General features: G+C 48.2%; 1 protein-coding gene across 3 annotated transcripts in view; it reads left to right on the forward strand.

The window, feature by feature from the left end:
• Positions 1–19,031, forward strand: part of HK1 (hexokinase 1) — a 120,293-nt gene that overhangs the window by 86,689 nt on the left and 14,573 nt on the right. For all 3 annotated transcript variants that reach the window (XM_070470756.1, XM_070470757.1, XM_070470755.1), the window contains 10 exons: positions 122–241; positions 2,182–2,277; positions 2,877–2,976; positions 3,090–3,273; positions 9,581–9,736; positions 12,477–12,710; positions 15,148–15,452; positions 16,353–16,501; positions 16,780–16,899; positions 18,279–18,374. In XM_070470756.1, the coding sequence (XP_070326857.1) occupies positions 122–241; positions 2,182–2,277; positions 2,877–2,976; positions 3,090–3,273; positions 9,581–9,736; positions 12,477–12,710; positions 15,148–15,452; positions 16,353–16,501; positions 16,780–16,899; positions 18,279–18,374 (1,560 nt within the window). The remainder of the gene's footprint in view (positions 1–121; positions 242–2,181; positions 2,278–2,876; positions 2,977–3,089; positions 3,274–9,580; positions 9,737–12,476; positions 12,711–15,147; positions 15,453–16,352; positions 16,502–16,779; positions 16,900–18,278; positions 18,375–19,031) is intronic.

A 19,031-nucleotide genomic window follows, 5' to 3' on the forward strand; every position in this document is an offset into this window, starting at 1 on the left:
GGGGATGGGCAGCTAGGGTAGCCAGGCTCTTTTCTGTGTTGGGCAGAGAATCCCTCAACATTTTTCCTGAAATGCTCAGTCCTCTTTCTCCCTTCCAACTGCTCTCTTGTGCTTCCTCCAGCTTTTTGATCATGTCGCTGAGTGCCTGGGAGACTTCATGGAGAAAAAAAAAATCAAGGACAAGAAATTACCTGTGGGATTCACGTTTTCTTTCCCTTGTCGGCAATCCAGAATAGACGAGGTAAGACATTCTGGGATTATCAGGCTTCCCAGACACCCCAGAGGGGAAATGCTAAGGAACCCTTTTCCTTTCTCTTACTGGATGGTCTGCGTATCTTGTTTTTTTTTTTTTTTTTTAAAGCATTTGTAGAAAAAAATGTAAGGTCATGATAATCATGTTTATTTTTCAGTTGCTTTAGTTATATGTGTATTTTTCATGACAAATCATGATATTTGTGGCCATTTGGTAGAGAAAACTGTTTCTTAAACTCAAGCAAGTGAAAGAAAACAAAGTAGGGTTAGTGGCCTTTCGTGAGGACTGTTGTTAGTACTGGTTTCCCTGGGCTTTTGAGAGCTGAGGCTTGACAGCCACACTCCCTGGGCAGAAGACAGGGTGAGACATCCCTGCTCCCGCCAGAAGAGGTAGGAGATGGGCTGGGAATGAAGTGGCTGCTGGCTGTTTGCTTGTCCATCAGTGGCCGTGGACTGAGTGCCATCCTTGCGGGTTGGGCTAGGCCCTGGGATAAAGCTGCACACAGATATAGCCTGTCTGGCAGAGGTGCTGTCTTCCAAGTAAGGAGGCGTGGCAGAAGTGGATGGGGAGCGTCCTCGGGGGCACGAGAGCCCCACAGGGCAGAGCAGAGCAGGTGGTGCCTGGCAGAGAAAGAGCCGAAAGAGTGGCCCCCACCTGCCAGCCTTGACCCTTCTCTGGGGGGGGCTTGCTCAGTTGGGCATGCTGCCTGCCAGGAAGCCAGTGGATCCCAGGATCTAATTACCCATCTGGAGGCCTGTGCCCACTCCTCAAGGTTGCCTGAGACCTTCAAGAGTGTCTAGACCAGCTGCCTTTTTTGACAGATGAGCAGAGTCACCCTCAGAGGAGTTGGGAAAACTGCCCACGAGGAAATGGACAGAAGTGGTGGGGATAGGATTGATGTCCTGATTTCCAATCCATGTTCTTTCCACAGCATCATGTTTGCCAAGGCTTTGGGGGGCCTGAGCATCGAAAGGGTGATAACAGTGTCTGGGGGCTTTTGGAATGCCTGGTCAGCTGCAGGCTGCTGCCTGCCCTTCCTGATGCATCCTGCATGGAGGCTACCCGGCTTTCGGAGAGCAGGGCAGCCCAACATGGACATTTCCTCATCCCTGTGTCACCCTGGAGATGATGGGGCCTAAATAGCAGCTCTTCCCAACCAAGCCGCATTTATAATGACTTCTGCACTCAGAGAATAGTCACATAGAACAATATTCTTTTCTTGGATCCTTGATTTAAAGAAAAAGATACAGAAGCAATAGGTAAAACTATTGAAATAATTTAAAGGTGTAAAGCAAAACGTAAAATTCCTATGCTTCTCTAGTCTGAAGTGAATAACCACTGGGTATCTGTCCTTAGTGTTTCTCAAGTAATATACACACAGAAATGGATTGTACTGTGTCATAGAGTCATCGCTTACAAATGGGAGTTACAGTCCAAACTTGGGAAAGAGGCATGAATCACAGTTAGTGTTATACTTTAAGCTCAGGACTTGGCTCTAAGAAGCACAGTAGCCAAGAATTATCTTAGCATTTTGTTTCTCTTCGAAATTTGACTCTGACAAAAGTTCCTTGGGGCCATGGAAACCAAGGTCTGGTTTGAAGATACAGAAAGGTGATCAGGTAATAACAGTGTTTCTCTTTCTAAATAAAGTCTGGCTGTGCAGTTGACACCAGTTAGATCTGCATGCTGTGAGACACCACTGCACTGGCCAGCCACGGACTGTGTTTGAGTGTGAGCTGCAGGGTTTTTTTTTCCTGTGGCAGCCCCCAGAGAAATGCATTGTGTGGGTGGATAAACAGGAGAGAAGAGTCTGGGTCTGTTACCCGATGGGATGTGTCCCCCCCGGGCCTTGAGCAGGCTCCCCAGGGACTTGGAGGTTGTGGAGGCCTCCTAGCCCTCTTCCAACCCCTCTGTGCTCTCCTGTGCAGGCCATCCTGATCACCTGGACAAAGAGATTTAAAGCGAGCGGCGTGGAGGGAGCCGATGTGGTGAAGCTGCTTGAAAAAGCCATCAAAAAGCGTGGGGTAACTTCTCACTAGCCACTTGCCTTGACCACCCAGAGGTGGGGGAGTGTGGGGAGAAGGCTTTGAGACTAAGGTTCTTTCGGGGTACAGTAGTGCATGGCCTGAGGCATTACATGGTGGTGGTGGTGTGGTGGGTGTGGGTCCTTGAAGACCCAGGCAGGTGAGCATTGAGAGCTCACAGTCTGGAAGGTCGCGGCTGGTTCAAAGCAGAGCCATCCGAGGTGCTACCAAAGAGCCAAACTCTTGGGCAGGGGTTGACCTCCTTTTGACAGGAGGGCAGCTGTGCAGGGAGCTGGCGTGATCGAGTGCAGCATGCCAGGGTTGCAGCAAATGCAGAAGGCACACGGATGCATTGGGATGGGCTGTGGCTCTGTGAGTGAACTCCACACTGAAAAGAATTGTAAACCAAATAATGAAGGGCACCTTTTCGTCTCCATAATGTGATCACTGGGCTTGAATCCAGTGAATTTGAGTGCCCCCAGTGATGAAAGCAGCAGTGGAGGCTATGAAATGGGAGCCCTCCAGCCAGGCTGTCTTAAAGGCTGGTGATCTCTGCTCCACGTGTGAGTGGGCAGTGACCCCCTCTTCTCTGCCTCCAGGATTATGACGCCAACATTGTGGCTGTGGTGAACGACACGGTGGGGACCATGATGACCTGTGGCTATGATGACCAGCAGTGTGAAGTCGGCCTCATCATTGGTAACGCCCACCCCGTCCTTGTCCCTTCCTGAAGCCGGCGTTTCCAGCAGGCGCTGCCGTCTCTCCCGTGACGTGGTGTGGTCACAGCTTCTGATCTCGTCTCTCTCTCCAAGGTACCGGCACCAACGCGTGCTACATGGAGGAGCTCAGGCACATCGACCTGGTGGAGGGCGACGAGGGGAGGATGTGCATCAACACCGAGTGGGGGGCCTTCGGGGACGACGGGGCCCTGGAGGACATCCGCACTGAGTTCGACCGGGAGATAGACCGGGGGTCGCTCAACCCCGGGAAGCAGCTGTGAGTCCCACCCTTTCTTACTACTCATATAGAGGACCTGTGGGACACTTAAGGGGAGATTTGGGGTGGAAGGTGAGAGGGTCAGGAAGCCAGGTGATCACCAAAGGATCACCCATCAAGTGTATGTTTTCTAACTTTTTTGGAGACACATACAGCTGTGGTGTCTGCAGCATTGAAAGCATGTTTTAAATTATTTTCTCCTTGTTAATTTTTATTGAAATATAGTTGATTTACAATGTTGTGTTAGTTTCTGCTATACAACAAAGCAAATTGCTTATATTGATACATTTATCCACTCTTTTTCAGATTCTGTTTCCATATAGGTCATTCAGTGTATTGAGTAGAGTTCCCTGTGCTATACAGTAGGTTCTTATTAGTTATCTGTTTTATATATAGTAATAACATGTATGCATCAATCCCAATCTCCCAATTTACCCCCCCCACTCCACCCCCAAATTTCTGTTTAATTACACTGTGATTGTGTCCTTGTGAATGTTTTAAAAATTAAAAGCACAGAATCATTAGCCCGAAGCTAAGGTTTAAAAACGTTTCCATATGATGTCCTCAGTAAGGTTTGCTGCTGAGGGTGGGAGAAGCCACTCAGCATGTGGGGTGTCTGGTGAGCAGGGAGAGTGAGTGAGTGTCCATTCACTCTGCACACACTTCTTGAGCAGCTGAGATGTGCCAGCTCATTGCTAGGCTCCAGGGATACAGAGTAACATCTTCCCTTCCAGAACTTAAGGTCCAGTTGGGGAGGGAGGTCACATACGCAAATATCTGTCATGCAGGGGAGTGGTTGGGAGCCATGTGAGTCATGCAGACTGTAGGGAGACCTTCTTCCATGTCATGTGTAAGCCAGATGGGTCACAACTGATAAATAACATAACATCAGGCTTCTCTGGCAAGTTGGTCTTGGCCTTGGAGAGCTCTGGCCACAGAAGTATGAGTGATATCATTCAGGCTGGTGTGGGCATTGCTTCCTATGAACTCCTTGTTTCCTGAAGTGCATATTCATATTTCTCTGTGATGCTAGCATGCTGCCCTCTTTGATTGACCTCCCAGCAGCCTTATTCTGGAGTTGGGTGCTGTCAGCACTCTGGGAGATGTTCATTGACCCTGTGAGCTTAATTGCCCTTATCCTTTGCTAGAGAGACACTGTCAGGGAGTTTGTCATTTTGAAATCTGTCACCCAAAAGATCTCAATCCCCCAGGCTGGCTGATTGGGCTTTCTACCTGAGTTAATGGAATTGCATAAATGGCCAACCTCCCTCCACTGGGAGTGGTAGTGGTGAATAAATGAGGTCTCTCACTGGGAGAATCCTGAGTTCTTAGACCCAGCATTGAACATCTGCTCTGCATGCCAAAACACCAGCTGGGTAATAAAGAGCCCCAGCTCTGATAACCAAAGGTTTATCCCTCTCAATCCATTGACCTAACCCCCAATTCTAAAAGCTGACCCCGGCTGCCTTGAAGCTATTTACTTGCATGTTTATATATGTCACTGGAGATCTGTGCTTGGTTATAGTCCTGCCTCAGGCACCTCTGGGGTTATTCTGTACTATGCGGTACGTGTACCATATTACATTTCTAAAATCCTCAAATGTCCACATTCCCAAGCAAATGTGACCCAGGGGTTTCAGATAAGAAATGATGTACCTGTAGTTACTGTCAATCACTGAATCTGAAAGTCACCCTTCTCAGCAGAGCAGGTTGGGCAGTTACCTGCGATAACTGAGCAGATAAGGCCCAGGGCCTTGGCTATTTACTTGGCCTCAATGTAGGGATCCTGCCTGGCTTGGGTGGAAACCTGGATTTTCTGTCATCCATTTTGATGTACTTCTGAATTTCTCTAAAGAGTTGAACTGTATCCTCAGGCTGAAATGTGAACTGGCCTCACAGTTGATTTTCAATAAACATATTTGAAATGGTGGATAGATAGAAGATGGACACGCAAGGATAAGTGGATGGATGGATGGATGGATGGATGGGGGTTGGAGGATGAGTATTGGATAAGAAGTGTGGCTGGGAAATGGGTGGGAAATAAGTACATGGATAAAAGAGTGAGACAGGTGGGGTAAGGTCCATCTCCATCTTCCCTGCTGACTGAACCATAGGTCAGGTCTTGGTAAGAGCAGTTCTGAAAAAATGACAGATTTTGAGTTGTATCATATGTTGCTAGAAATAGGCTATTGGTCAGAAGGTTTTTTGCCAAAGTTACTGTAGCTGGTCTCCTAGGCATCTGCCTGATTTGGAGGGTCTTCCCTGTGTCTTCTGTATAATGTCAAGTTCTTCAAAGCCGTTTTGTTTTCCTTGTACCAGGGAAAGGTGTTTGCTCCATTTGACTGATGGGGAAATTAAGACACTAGGACACAGGACAGAGCAAAGCTGGCCTAATTTGAGGTTTAATTTGGCTTAGGTTTGTGGTTTTCTGTCATGCTGGAAAGTACATGTTTTTCATAGTGAACTTCCAGAATGTCTTAAGAGGCATTTCATCATTTATGAGCAAAAATTATCATGAATGGTCTAAAGGAATATTTTTCTTTTTTTTGGCTGTGCCACACAGCATGTGGGATCTTAATTCCCTAGAAGAATTCCCCAGAAAGTCCCCTAGAGGAATGTTTTTCACTAAAATTACATTAAAACATTTTTTTTTTTTAAAGGGGAATTCCCTGGTGGTCCAGTGGTTAGGACTCTGCGCTTTCACTGCCAAGAGTCTAGGTTCAATCCCTGCTCAGGGAACTAAGATCCCACAAGCTGCATGGCATGGCCAGGAAAAACAAAGAAGAATTCCTTCGAGACCTTTAAAAAACATATTGTTGCCTAGGTATTTCCCCACCCTACCCACCTTCCCTCCCAATTCTACTTGGCCTGGGCTGAGGCCTGTCTTCAAGAGCCTGCAAGTGATTCCAGTTTTTAACCAGGGCTGAAAAACAGAGGTGTGTTAGCTCTATCTAAAGGCTCTGTGCCCAGGTGGGCTCTAGACCACTATGCATCCACTCATTTGTTTTGATTGAAGTTTACATTTGCTGAGTACTGACCATATCCAGCTGACAGCGGCTCTGTGGCTCCTGGCTTCGTTGCTGACAGCTGCTTCAGGACCCCTCCCCTCGCCCCCAGGTTAGAAGGATTCTCCCTTAAAAGGGACCGGACGTGGCCTTCCTTCCTCCCTGCTGCCCTCTGTCCTGGTTCCACCCCTGTCTCCTACTCTCGATGTAGCCCCACCCTCTTTCATTTTTCATTTTCCTTCTCCTCTTCTTGTCTTCTTAGGCCTTTTGCCCTTCGGTTTTCTTTTATTTTCTGCTTTGTTAGGAGTTTTGAATCCCATTCCCCTGTGATTCCCTCTCGCATCTTTCAGTGTGAAGGAGACACGGCCCCTCAGAGCAGCAGCAGCAGTGATGGTGACAGCAGGGAGGTCTGCCTGGATGGTGGTGGAGTAATTGCACCTCTTTTCAAGTCATCCCCCAAACACCTTCCTTGCTGTTGCTCTGCCTGACCCATAGACTCTCTCAGCAGTTCTGATCCTCTTTAGGTGCCCACAGACCTCACCCTCCTTCTCCGTCCCTGGGCTGCCCGTCGGAGCAGACCCTGGCTGCCAAAGGCACTCCTTGTTGTCCAATCCCTTGCCCACCTTTCCCAGCCTCCCCCCGGCCCTGTGGGCCACAGCACTGCCTGTGCCCACCAGCATGCAGCGAGGCTGCAACACCATGGTGCCACCCACTGGCCTGTGGGCGTAGGTATCTGACTGCTGAGCAGCAGATCTCAACTTGCTGGGTTTCTCTGGAGGCTTGTGAGAATGCTGTTTCCTTGTTCTGCTGCTCCAGCGGGGACTCTAGGGACTGGGAAAGGACAGATTCTTGGCCTCAGGCTTCCTTTATCTGAAAAGAGGGATGGCAGTGTCTATGTGTCTAAGAGATCATCGTGTAGAAAGGGGAGCAGGTCATTCTGAGTGTCTCCAGAAGGCAGAGCAAGAAGCAGTGGGTAGGACTTCCCTGGTGGTCTAGTGGTTTAGGAATCCACCTGCCAGTGCAGGGGGAGTGGTTTGATCCCTGGTCTGGGAAGATCCCACATTCTGTGGGGCAACGAAGCCTGTGCCCCACAACTGCTGAACCCCAATAGCACTAGAGCCCTTGCTCCACCAACTAGAGAGTAGCCCCTGTTCCCTGCAACTAGAGAAAGCCTGGGCACGGCAATGAGGACCTGGCGCAGCCAAAAATAATTTTTAAAAGAAGAAGCAATGGTAGGGAGGTGCCCAAGGCTGACTGTAGCTCACCTTAAGGGGGAGGAACCTTCCTGTTGTCATACTTGCCCAATAGGGGGTGCAGGCTGCCTCTAGGCGTGAGCTGGAGGTAGACAAGCAGAGGCTGGGTTGGGCTGGGGCTGGTGGCTGCCGGCATGACAGTAATACAGGTGACTTTTAATGACACTGTCCATGGGAGAGACAGAACAGTACAGTGCTTAGAGCATGGAATCTGAGGCTGGGTTTAACTGGATTGAAAATAATGAATTTGCTACTCATCAGCCCTATGACTGTGGGCAAATTATATAACCTCTCTATGCCTCAGTTTTCTCATCTGTGAAATGGGGATAATGATGATGTCTATCTCATAAGGTTTATAATAAGGATGAAATAAGTTAATACACATAAAGTGCTTAATTAGGTAGGAGACATAGCGAGGGCCATGGCTCAGTATTAGTCAAGCACTGGAGCGTTTTACCTATATCCACCTCTATCTTTCGTACAGAAACCTTATAGGTGGGCCCTGTGTGATCCCCATTAGGCAGGTAAAGAAACTGAGGCCCCAAAAGGTAAGTAGCTTAATAAAGTGGCAGGGCTGGAGTTCAGTTCAGGCACTCTGGCTCCTGTCTGCTCTGAGATTCCAGTTTGGGTGGCACTGAAGCTGTTCCCACAGGTGCTTGGGGCAGGAGCTGGGTGGGGCAGCTAGGACTCAGCAGGGTGCTCTCCTGCTAGGGATCCTCATCACAGCCGTGGCCAGGGCAGGCCCGTCTGGTCCTGTCTGAACAATGAGAGCTAGTGTTTCCCCACTCCTTGATTTGCAGGGGGGAGGGCCGCACGCTCAGGTCCCAGCAGCATCCCTGGCTCCTGCACCTGGCTCTGAATGGAACAGACTGTTTTGCTGTGTCACAGCCAGCCCTGGGTGTGCCAGCTGGGCTCCCTCAGAGGAGAGGCCAGCCGCCTGGATGTGGACCTGCTTCTGATCTGTCTTGCTCTGGGCTTCCTCCTGGCCCCTCGTCAGCCAGGACTCAGGACCTGGCTCCGGCTCCGATATGGCTTCGAGCCCTAGTCCCTGGCTGCCTCTCCCCTGCAGTGTTGGGCTCGAAATGGCTGCTGCAGTCACAGCACTCACACCGCCCACCACACCTCCCAGGGGAGGCAGGAGGGCCGATCCACTGTGATTGGCCTGTGGCTGAATGTGGCCAGAGTGGTAGGAGGAGCTGGCTGGTTTTCGGCTGCTCGGGAGCCCTCTCCTGGAGTGTAAGGGCAGGTCAGTGGGGAAGGAGTGAGTTGCACAAAGCACTTTCTTGGAGACCTTTTTTCTTGGTCTCTCTTGGTTGGAGAAGGAGAACATGGGTGCCAGGAAGGTGACCAGCGACAGAGGTCCCATGGGGAATGGCTGCATTTCAGCCCTGTCATCTTCCCTCAGAGAAGACATCTACACTTTCTGAGCTGGGAAATGGGGAGAATACTTCCTGACCACCTTGCCACAGGAATTGGAGAGCTTCCTGATAGAGGGATGAAGATGAAAACCCTTTAAAAAGTACAGTAATTGGAATTCCCTGGCAGTCCAGTGGTTAGGACTCAGTGCTTACACTGCTAGGGCATAGGTTCGATCCCTGGTCGAAGAGCTAAGATCCATGCAAGCTAAGATTCTTTAAGCCGTGTGGCATGGCCCAAAAATAATAAAAATAAAAAGTAAGGCATAAACTTTTGCACGAGATGATCGTATCCTACTCATTCCTGTCTAGGTCCCTCCTCATTATCCTCCATCTAAATCCTGATGTTCCCTCTACCTCCAGGCAGCCTTCCCTGACTGCCCCTGCCCCTTGGTGCTCTCCTCCTGTTTCCTACCTTGGGAATGGGTATGGGGTCTGGATAACCCCTGTTCCCCACGTCTGTTCATTGTTTACTCACACAGATGCATGGTCTTGCCTGCCAGTGAGACTGTGCACTTGTGAGAATTGAGGCCACGCCTTCCTCTCCTTTCACGTCTCTCCCACCAGTCATGAGCTGCCACAGTGGTGAGTACGTAGGAGGGACTGACAAGTCCCTGGTGCTTTTCTCCCACAGGTTTGAGAAGATGGTCAGTGGCATGTACATGGGCGAGCTGGTCCGACTGATCCTGGTCAAGATGGCCAAGGAGGGCCTCTTATTTGAAGGGCGGATCACCCCAGAGCTGCTCACCAGAGGGAAGTTTAACACCAGTGATGTGTCGGCCATCGAAAAGTAGGTGCCTCCCCTCGAGGCTTTCCGGGGGGCATGGGGCAGAGAAGGATGGGTCTCTTGTTACCTGCTTGAGTCCTGGTTTGCTGGGAGTGTCAGGGCGCTCTGGGCCGGTCTCCCCTCTCACTTAGCTGATCCACCCTGGGCTGCTCTCCCTATGGGCACCTGGTGGCACCAGTCAGGCAAATGTTTCTTGAATGGTGTGATTACCAAAGCATCCCCTTCTCCTTCACCCTCCCCCAACCCCACATACACCTGATTCTGGAAGTGAACAGGAACTGATTGAGCTCAGGCCTAGGTTAATTCCCCCTTGGGATATCAGGGTCTTCTCCAGACAGTGTTCCAGGGAACCCTACTGACTTCAGGATCATTAGGTGTTCCCCGAAGAAAGGGTTTTGCAGCCTCTAGGACTGGGAAATATTTAGAGAAGTATAAGTATTCATTAGCATATAAAAGAAAGTCTAGTTCACTTTGGTTAACTGGTCATTTCCCAAAATCCTTTTGTGCCTGAAGCACCCTCCCTACTCTGCCTACCCCACTCACCTCTCTGTCTCCTGCCCCCCCCCCCCCCCCCACATTCTTTCACTTGTTCACAGCCACATATGTTCCTTGGCACAAGTTTGAGAAGCATTGGTTAAAAGATGAGATAGGACAGATAGACATAGAAGGACAGAGTCCAGCCAGCAACCCTGGCTTCTATCTTTTGACCTTAACGTAAGGAACCTAGACTTCTCTGTCTCAAGTCCACTCAAGGCCTGTTATTTGCAGGCTTTGGGTGGACTTGCTGCCAGGCAGCTTGATGTAGCCAGGCAGCTCAACGTCTAAAGAGCACCTGTCCTGTAGCTGGTCCCATGTGCCACCAGGTTCTATTCCTGGTTCAGGAGACTCCACATAGCCACATGAGGCCACCTGTTTAAAGATAGGGTTAGCTTGATGCTAGAAATGCCCTTTCATTTCTGCATGAGGTGGTCATTCCACTGCCCATGCTGTGGTTCTGGAAATTCAGAGCCGGTTGGCATCATAGCTCTGACTCCAGGGAGAAGATGCTGATATAAATGGAAAGGGGTTTATCTGAACCTACTCTTTCTGAGTCCCGGCCTTTGTCCTAGAACCTCTTCTTCAGGATCTGCAGCGCTACAGTCAGTAGGGAGCCACAGTACTGAGTTTCCAACAATCCCCCTTCTTAGGGTCTCTTGATCAGCTGTTGGGAGGGGAGGGAGCCTGAGACGTGTGGCTTATCTCAGAATCATTGACAAAAGTCAGGAAATGCCTGCCTTCCTCTGGGGCTGTTTATGGTGTTGGCTCTTTGGTTACCAAGAGACAAAACCCACTTCAACTAGCTCAAGAAGGCATATGTGTTGTAATAAAGCCTATCTCAAAAAAAAAAAATCTATTAAGAACATCGTACCAGTGAAGATATATTAGAAGCATTCTCTTTAAAATCAGGACCACGATAGTATCACCTGTTTCTTTTTTTTTTTTTTTTGATTGGAGGATAATTGCTTTACAATGTTGTATTGGTTTCTGCTAGACAACAACATGAATCACTCATAAGTATACACATGTCCCTTCCCTCTTCAACCTCTCTTCCACCCCATCCCACCCCTCCGGGTTGTCATAGAGCACCAAGTTAAGCGCCCTGTGTTAGTATCACCTGTTTCTATTCAGCATTGTCCTGGAGCCTTAGCCAATAGTTTTTTAGGAAAGAAAAAAGGAAAAGAAATTAAAGGCATAAGAATCAAAAAAAGAGAAAGTAAAACTGTATTAATTGCAGATGTATTTGTATAGAATACCAAAATAATTCTAGACACATGATTAGAATGACAGAAGAGGTTAGGAATGATGTCTGGAGATAAGATACAAAGATTAATTATATTTCTATGTATTGACAGTAATTAAAATATGTATGTATTTTAAAATCTTTTAGACTATTTTTAGAATTACAGAAAAACTACAAAGATAGTATATATCTCTTAACCAGTGTTTCCCATTGTTAACATTTTAATATGGTACATTTAAAATACGTGTGTATATGTGTTTTTTTTTTTAAGACAACATCTACAATAGTAATAAAGCTATACCCTCCATGATATACTTTAAATCCAACAAAAGCTATACAAAGCATGTATGCAGCAAATTATGGACTTGCCAGGCGGCTCAGTGGTGAAGAATCCACCTGCGAAGCAGGAGATGTGGGTTCGATCCCTGGGTGAGGAAGATCCCCTGGAGAAGGAAATGGCAACCCACTCCAGCATTCTTGCCTGGGAAAACCCCATGGGCAGAGAAGCCTGGCAGGCCACAGTCCACGGGGTAGCAAAAGAGTTGGACATGCCTTAGCGACTAAATAACAAAAATGCAGGGAATTAAACTCTGAAAAAATCATGGAAGAATGTGTAAGAACCCAGGGGCACACGACAGACCCAAAGACCGTCTGATTCCCTCACCTCTCTGAAGCACTGAGCCCTGGGATGGAAGCAGCTACTCCTCCACCTGATGAGAGCCCGTGTGCCCTGGCCTCTCTTCTCCATGTGCCTGACATAACTTAGCCATAACAGTTCTTCCTCCTGCTGCTTTCCGACCTCTTATGGAGGAGACCCCTTCTCAGGGATTTTTCCTTTGCCGCACACACACACACACGATGAATGATGAGTTCACCTCCCCAGGACCTTCACGCCCTCTGCTCACAGCACTGCACCGCCTGCTGTGGTCCTCAACTAACGGGTATTGGCCTCTGACTCCACAGGAATAAGGAAGGCCTCCACAATGCCAAAGAAATCCTGACCCGCCTGGGAGTGGAGCCATCCGATGACGACTGTGTTTCGGTTCAGCACGTGTGCACCATCGTCTCATTTCGCTCTGCCAACCTGGTGGCCGCGACCCTGGGTGCCATCTTGAGCCGCCTCCGAGATAACAAGAGCACGCCCAGGCTGCGGACCACGGTTGGTGTCGACGGGTCCCTTTACAAGACGCACCCACAGTGAGTCCCCTTTGCTCTCATTGGCACTCAGTACCTGCCCTGGCGAAGGACCGTCTCCAGAGGTCAGACTTTTGCACCCAGTGAAAGTTTTTGGCAGACAAGTCAATATCTAGTGTTGGACAGAAGGATCAGAGTTGCCCACTTGGAGAAATATCTGGCTCTCAGCTGATTCCCACTGGTGTTGCTTCTGCACTGCTCTGTCATCTCTCCTCATTTCATAAGTCTTGTTAGAGACTTCTTTAACTGCCAGGAGCACTGGGTGGAATGTGTCTGTATCTTCAATTTTCTTACTTGTCTGCATTTAATCAGGACTGTCATCCTCGCTGTAGTTTGGAACATACATGTGCTGCCCATTTCCTATGTTAGCAGCTCCTGTGAGTTTCTAAAGCTCCCCAAACACTCGGATAGTACTGTTTAAAAATGGGCAGCTTGTCGACGCTTTGCATCTGTAAGCCAGTGAGAGATTAGGTTGTCAGTAGTCCTCACCTAGATGCTGCCTTCTTGTCTGTTGGACTCATTAGTGTCAGAAGCCTTCTCTGGCCACTAAGAACATGGTTTGTATTTTTTTAAAAGGCTAAAGGTGAATTCTAAGTCTTTATATACTGAGTTTTATTTATTTATTTTAATTAATTTTTTAAAGTTTTTTTTGATGTGGGTCCTTTTAAACATCTTCATTGAATTTGTTACAATGTTGCTTCTGTTTTTTTGGCCAGGAAGCATGTAGGATCTTAGACCCCCATTCAGGGATTGAACCCACACCCCTGAATTGGAAGGTGAAGTCTTAACCCCTGGACTGCCAGGGAAGTCCCAGTATTGAGTTTTAAAAATGACTGCCTATAAGATTTTTTTTTTTTTTTTCAATACATGACCTCAGATATTTCTCCCATTGTATATATAATGTGCCTGTGAAGTGGCCTTGCAGATACTGTGCCTTCATACTAGGTCTCGAAACAGTTAAATGAAGATTGACTTAAACTGAGATAATTCAGTGTTACTGAGGGGATAGGGTTTGAGCTAGTTAGCTGTTATCTGCCAGGTTCACAATTTTATTGCTTTGTATTCTTAGAGTATTTGTAAAATTCTTGATAATGCAGTTAGCCATTTTTAAAAAAAATTTCTTGGCTAGTTTTTGGACGAGAAAGCTTAGGCATTTACATCACATTAAAATAATCTAGTTGTGTTAAATACACATAATATAAAATTTACCGTCTCAACCATTTTTTGAGTGTACAGGTCAGTAAATTTAAGTTCATTCATACTGTTGTGCAGCCATCACCACCAGCAATCTCTTGAACTCTTCATCTGCAACTTTATTTTTAAAAAAATAACTGATTAAATACAGATTAAAATACAAAGTAACGTATTTTTGGTATAGAAACTTCAAATAGTTCAAAAAATGTCAGAGAGAAGTCACTTTTGATCCCATCCCCTGGAATTGACCACTGTTCATTTTGGGGCTCTAGATTCCCAGTCTCCTTTGGCAAGCAGCCTTCCATACTTACAACAGACCGCAAACCTGGAGAAAATTCTGTCTTACTGAGTCTTGTCCTAAAGTCTTCTAACCACTAAAAAATATCTCAGCTCTTGGGGACTGAGGGAAAGGGCCAAGTGAAAATGAAAAACAAGAGCAATTCTTTATTGAGCCCCTGCTTAGCGTCAGTTATTCATTGAAGCATTTGACAAACTCATTTGAGTTCCTTCCTCATCATTGTCAGCTAGATGCTGTCATCTGCATTGATTCCAGGATTAAGCAACAGGCCCAGGTCCCCTGGTGTGAAAGTGGGGACTTTTTTTTTTTTTTAAGATTTTTTTATGTGGACCATTTTTAAAGTCTTTATTGAAGTTGCTCCAACACTGCTTCTGTTTTATGTTTTGGTTTTTTAGCCCTGAGGCATGTGGAATCTTAGCTCCCTGACAAGGGATCTGACCTGTACCCCTTGCATTGGAAGGCAAAGTCTTAACCACTGGACCTCCAAGGAAGTCCCTTCTGGTCTGACTTTTAAACACTGGGCTCTTTCTTAACCAGTGTACTGTATGATCTCTTTGTCATGGTGGACAACAGATTTTTGAACCCTGAATTTTCTGTACTCGATACTCTTCTCATTTTTTTGGCTGCATGGTATGTGGGATCCTAGTTCCCTGATCAGGGATCAAACCTGTGCCCTCTGCACTGGAATCATGGAATCCTAACCATTAGACCACCAGAGAACGCCCCTGATATTCGTATAATAATGAGAGCCCACTCTTTGTGTGTGACTATGGGTGATTTCAGTTTTCCTTTTTTACCTGTCTGTGTTTGCTAACTTGTCTACAGTGGATGTGTTGTATGACGAGGAAAGTGAGTGTAGAAGATGGAATTAAAGTGTGGAAAAAGAAAGGGATCCTAGAGGTTCCTCCAGTCTGGCTCAGTCTGTCTACTGCGCGCCCCGCCCCCCAGGTATTCTCGGCGTTTCCACAAGACTCTGCGGCGCCTGGTACCCGACTGCGATGTGCGTTTCCTCCTCTCTGAGAGCGGCAGTGGCAAGGGGGCCGCCATGGTGACTGCCGTGGCCTACCGCCTGGCTGAGCAGCACCGACAGATAGAGGAGACCCTGGCCCACTTCAGTCTCACCAAGGAGATGCTGCTGGAGGTGAAAAAGAGGATGCGGGCCGAGATGGAACTGGGGCTGGGCAAGCAGACGCATGACAAGGCTGTGGTCAAGATGTTGCCCTCCTTCGTCCGGAGCACTCCTGATGGGACTGGTGAGGACCTGAGCTGGGGGCTCACACGTGCCTCCTGCTTCTCATACGAGCGGCCGAGTCACTGCGGGGCTGCTGGGAGGTTGGCTTCTCCAGGGGACACATTGACAGTGGGATGGGTAGCATGATTTTGGCAAGAGTTAGAAACTCACTCAAACCTCTCAGATTTTTTTTCGATGTGGGCCATTTTTAAAGTCTTTATTGAATTTGTTACAATGTTGCTTCTGTTTTATGTTTTGTGTTTTGACCATGAGGGATGTGGAATCTTAGCTCCCCAACCAGGGATCGAACTCACATCCCCTGCATTAGAAAGTGAAGTCTTAACCACTGGACCACCAGTGAAGTCCCTCTCTTCCATTTTTCCCACCGACTTGCTTGCTGCATGTGAGACTCAAGGCAGCTGACCTCCCCTGGTCTGGACTCCCAGGCAGGCGCTGTCTTTAAAACCACAGCCCTGATTCCGAATTAGAAAGTATTGTTTAAAGATCAGAGCTGGGTGGATTCTGAAGCACTGAGATTGCTTGTAGGTCCTTTGCTAAACACAGTAAGGCAGAAGAAGGATAAACAGTGCCGCCTTCCTAGGTGGAGAGAGTGAGAGGCCCGCAGAGGCCTGGGGAGTTTTACATCCAGGCACATTGGAGCTCCGCATCCAACCTGTACTGTGACCTTGCTGGTCCTGTTGGTTCATCCATGGGGCCTTTTGTCTTCTAGTGTGGCTTGGGACTGTGGTAGTCATGAGTTCGTGCCCACCTCTCTGAGCCTGGGCTGTATGCTGAGAAAAGACTTAACAGTTTCTCCCCTGTGTTTAATATGGGGTTCCCTCCCTCGAAAGTTTGAAGTTTCTGGCTGCCAGAAGGTGAAATTCACTCTTCTTGACCTGCTTGATATTCTTGACTGCAACAGAGAACGGTGACTTCTTGGCCCTGGATCTTGGAGGAACGAATTTCCGTGTCCTGCTGGTGAAAATCCGTAGTGGGAAGAAGAGATCGGTGGAAATGCACAATAAGATCTATGCCATTCCCATTGAAATCATGCAGGGCACTGGGGAGGAGGTAAGATAGTGTTGCTTTTCCCTCGCCAAGGCATGTGTGCGTCAAACACCTGGCCAGTGGCCTTGCTGAGCCCCAGAGCCTCCATGTGATACATGCTGCAGTGCAGTTGGGTCCGGGCAGCCCGTAAGTGTCAGGTACCTTCAGCCACGCTGGGCTGAGGATGCTCGGGCCCCTCTGAAGTTCTGAGGGAGGGCTCTGCCTGTGTCATTGTATGTTTGTGTGTGCACTGAGGGTGTGAAACCAGAGGTGCATGAGTAATCCCTTCTTTTCTTCTAAAGCTGTTTGACCACATCGTTTCCTGCATCTCTGACTTCCTGGACTACATGGGCATCAAGGGCCCTAAAATGCCTCTGGGCTTCACATTTTCGTTTCCCTGCAAGCAGACGAGCTTAGATGCGGTGAGTCTCTTTTCTCCAGACCTCAGACATCGGGCAGTGCTGACCGACTCTTGGCCAGTGTGGGTCAGCTCTTGAAGCCTCCTCCAGACCGTGGGTCACCCCTCGATTCTGGACAATTTAGCTGTCACAGAGGGTTGACCCAGCTCTTAAGCCATACCCTCCAAAACATCTACAGACTCTTCTCTACTCTTCTTTTATCATTTAAAGCATTCACCTCTTCTGGGAAGCCTTCTGGGCCTCCAGGCAACAAGAATCTCACCCTCCTCAGCATTCCCTTTTTCTTCTAATGTTGCCTGGTTGTAGCACTTTTTACCCAGTTTTTAATGCTCTCCTGTGTCTTTCTTTTCTTCAATGTCATTTGATTCTTGAGCCAAGGATCTGTGTTCCCCACAGGCCCTAGCCCAGGGTGCTAGCAGAAAAGATGCTTAATAAATGTTTATTCAGTAAATGGAATGACACAGAGTTCAAGGTCAAGGCCTGAGCACCTGCTGAGGACTGAGAACTGGGCAGGCAGTTCCTGCCCCCAGGGAGGCCCCAGTCTAGTGGAGCATCCCGGCCCTTAGACCAGCAGCTCCAGCGCCACGCTTGGGGTCCTGGTGGGGCAGGGGGACAGTCCATGTGAAAGGAGCTGACTGTGTAGAGTCGTGCAGGCAGGACCCGTCCTGTTGTTGCGGGAGCCTGCGTTTTCCCAGGTAGGGGTATGGCCAGGGAGGAAGCCGTGGTGCTGGCATCACATCACATAGGTCTTAGGCCAGGGTTTGCAGCATATGATTGGCAGTTGAGAAGCTGGGTAGGGCCACCTGCCTCTGGAAGCCAGTTAATCCAGTCACAGTGCTGACTCGGGGCTTTTTCCCTCTTAAAGGCTTTGAGATCTCAACAGGTGGATCCATGTAAACTTGGTTTTGGCAGTTTTTAAGGGTGATTTGTTAAAGGTCTGGTGGTTTTTAAAAGCAGTTCACTTGTACCATCATCATAGTGAGTACACAGCTAGCAGGTATATAAACTACAGTCCAGTCAAGCCTAAAGCTGACTTTAGGTAGTAACAGAGTTACTAAAAGTTTGTATTTCTCCACTTCTGTTTTTGGCAAACTGTTCTTCAGGGGAACTAGTTGGTTATACCACAGGCAGCACCGTTAACTTTCTATGCCTCAGTTTCTCTGTTTGTGAAGTGGGGCTCATAAACCAGACCGCTGTGAGAACTGTGAGAGGGGGCAGGCCTGGGAGGACTCTTCATATTCTACTTGTTTGTGCCTCAGATGTTCCAGCATCATCTCACTGTACTGTCTTAGCAGGTGTTTACTCTGGAAGGAGGGAGTGACATTTTGTGTTCTGCCTGGAAGGATTAATGACAAGACTCTGCGGTGCCCTTCTTGTTACAGGGTATCTTAATCACCTGGACCAAAGGTTTTAAGGCAACCGACTGCGTGGGGCACGATGTAGCAACCTTACTGCGGGAGGCGATAAAAAGGAGAGAGGTAACTGTTAAAAGGATGTTTTAAAAAATCTTGACTACTTTTTTCAGGTTATGTTTTGATTTTTTGGCTGCACCATATAGCATGTGGGATCTTACTTCCCCAAAAGCAGGGATTGAACCCTCGGCCCTTGCATTGGAAGCTCGGAGTCTTAACCACTGAACTGCTCCTTTCTTCAGATTATAAAAATTGTACTTGCTTGGGAATTCTCTGGTTACCCAGTGGTTAGGACTCCACAGTGCCACTGCAGGGGGCACAGGTTTGATACCCGGTTGCAGAACTAAGATCCCACCAGCCACTCTACAAGAAAGGTTGTACTTGTGTGTTGTATAGAATTCAGTCGATACAGAAGTATGCGACAAGGGTACTAACGGTCCTCCCAACTGATGGCAATAAAAGATCAGAACAGTTTCGTGTTATTAAGGGATGGTTTAAGGAATGGATCTCCTCTAGCTTGAAAAAGGGAAAAGCAGCTCCTGACTGCGGGGCACAGCCTGGCACTGTCGTGGGGCACAGCCCCCATCACAGGCCCCCTGCGACAGTGATGGAATCAGGTGAGATAGAAGCAGTCCATCATCACAGCAGAACTTGGCAGACATTCGGAGATGGCCCTGCCTCCTGACAGCACCCAGTCCAGAGCCAAACCCCACTTCTTGGCAT

Source organism: Odocoileus virginianus, chromosome 7 (assembly GCF_023699985.2).
Source record: "Odocoileus virginianus isolate 20LAN1187 ecotype Illinois chromosome 7, Ovbor_1.2, whole genome shotgun sequence".
NCBI lineage: Eukaryota > Metazoa > Chordata > Mammalia > Artiodactyla > Cervidae > Odocoileus > Odocoileus virginianus.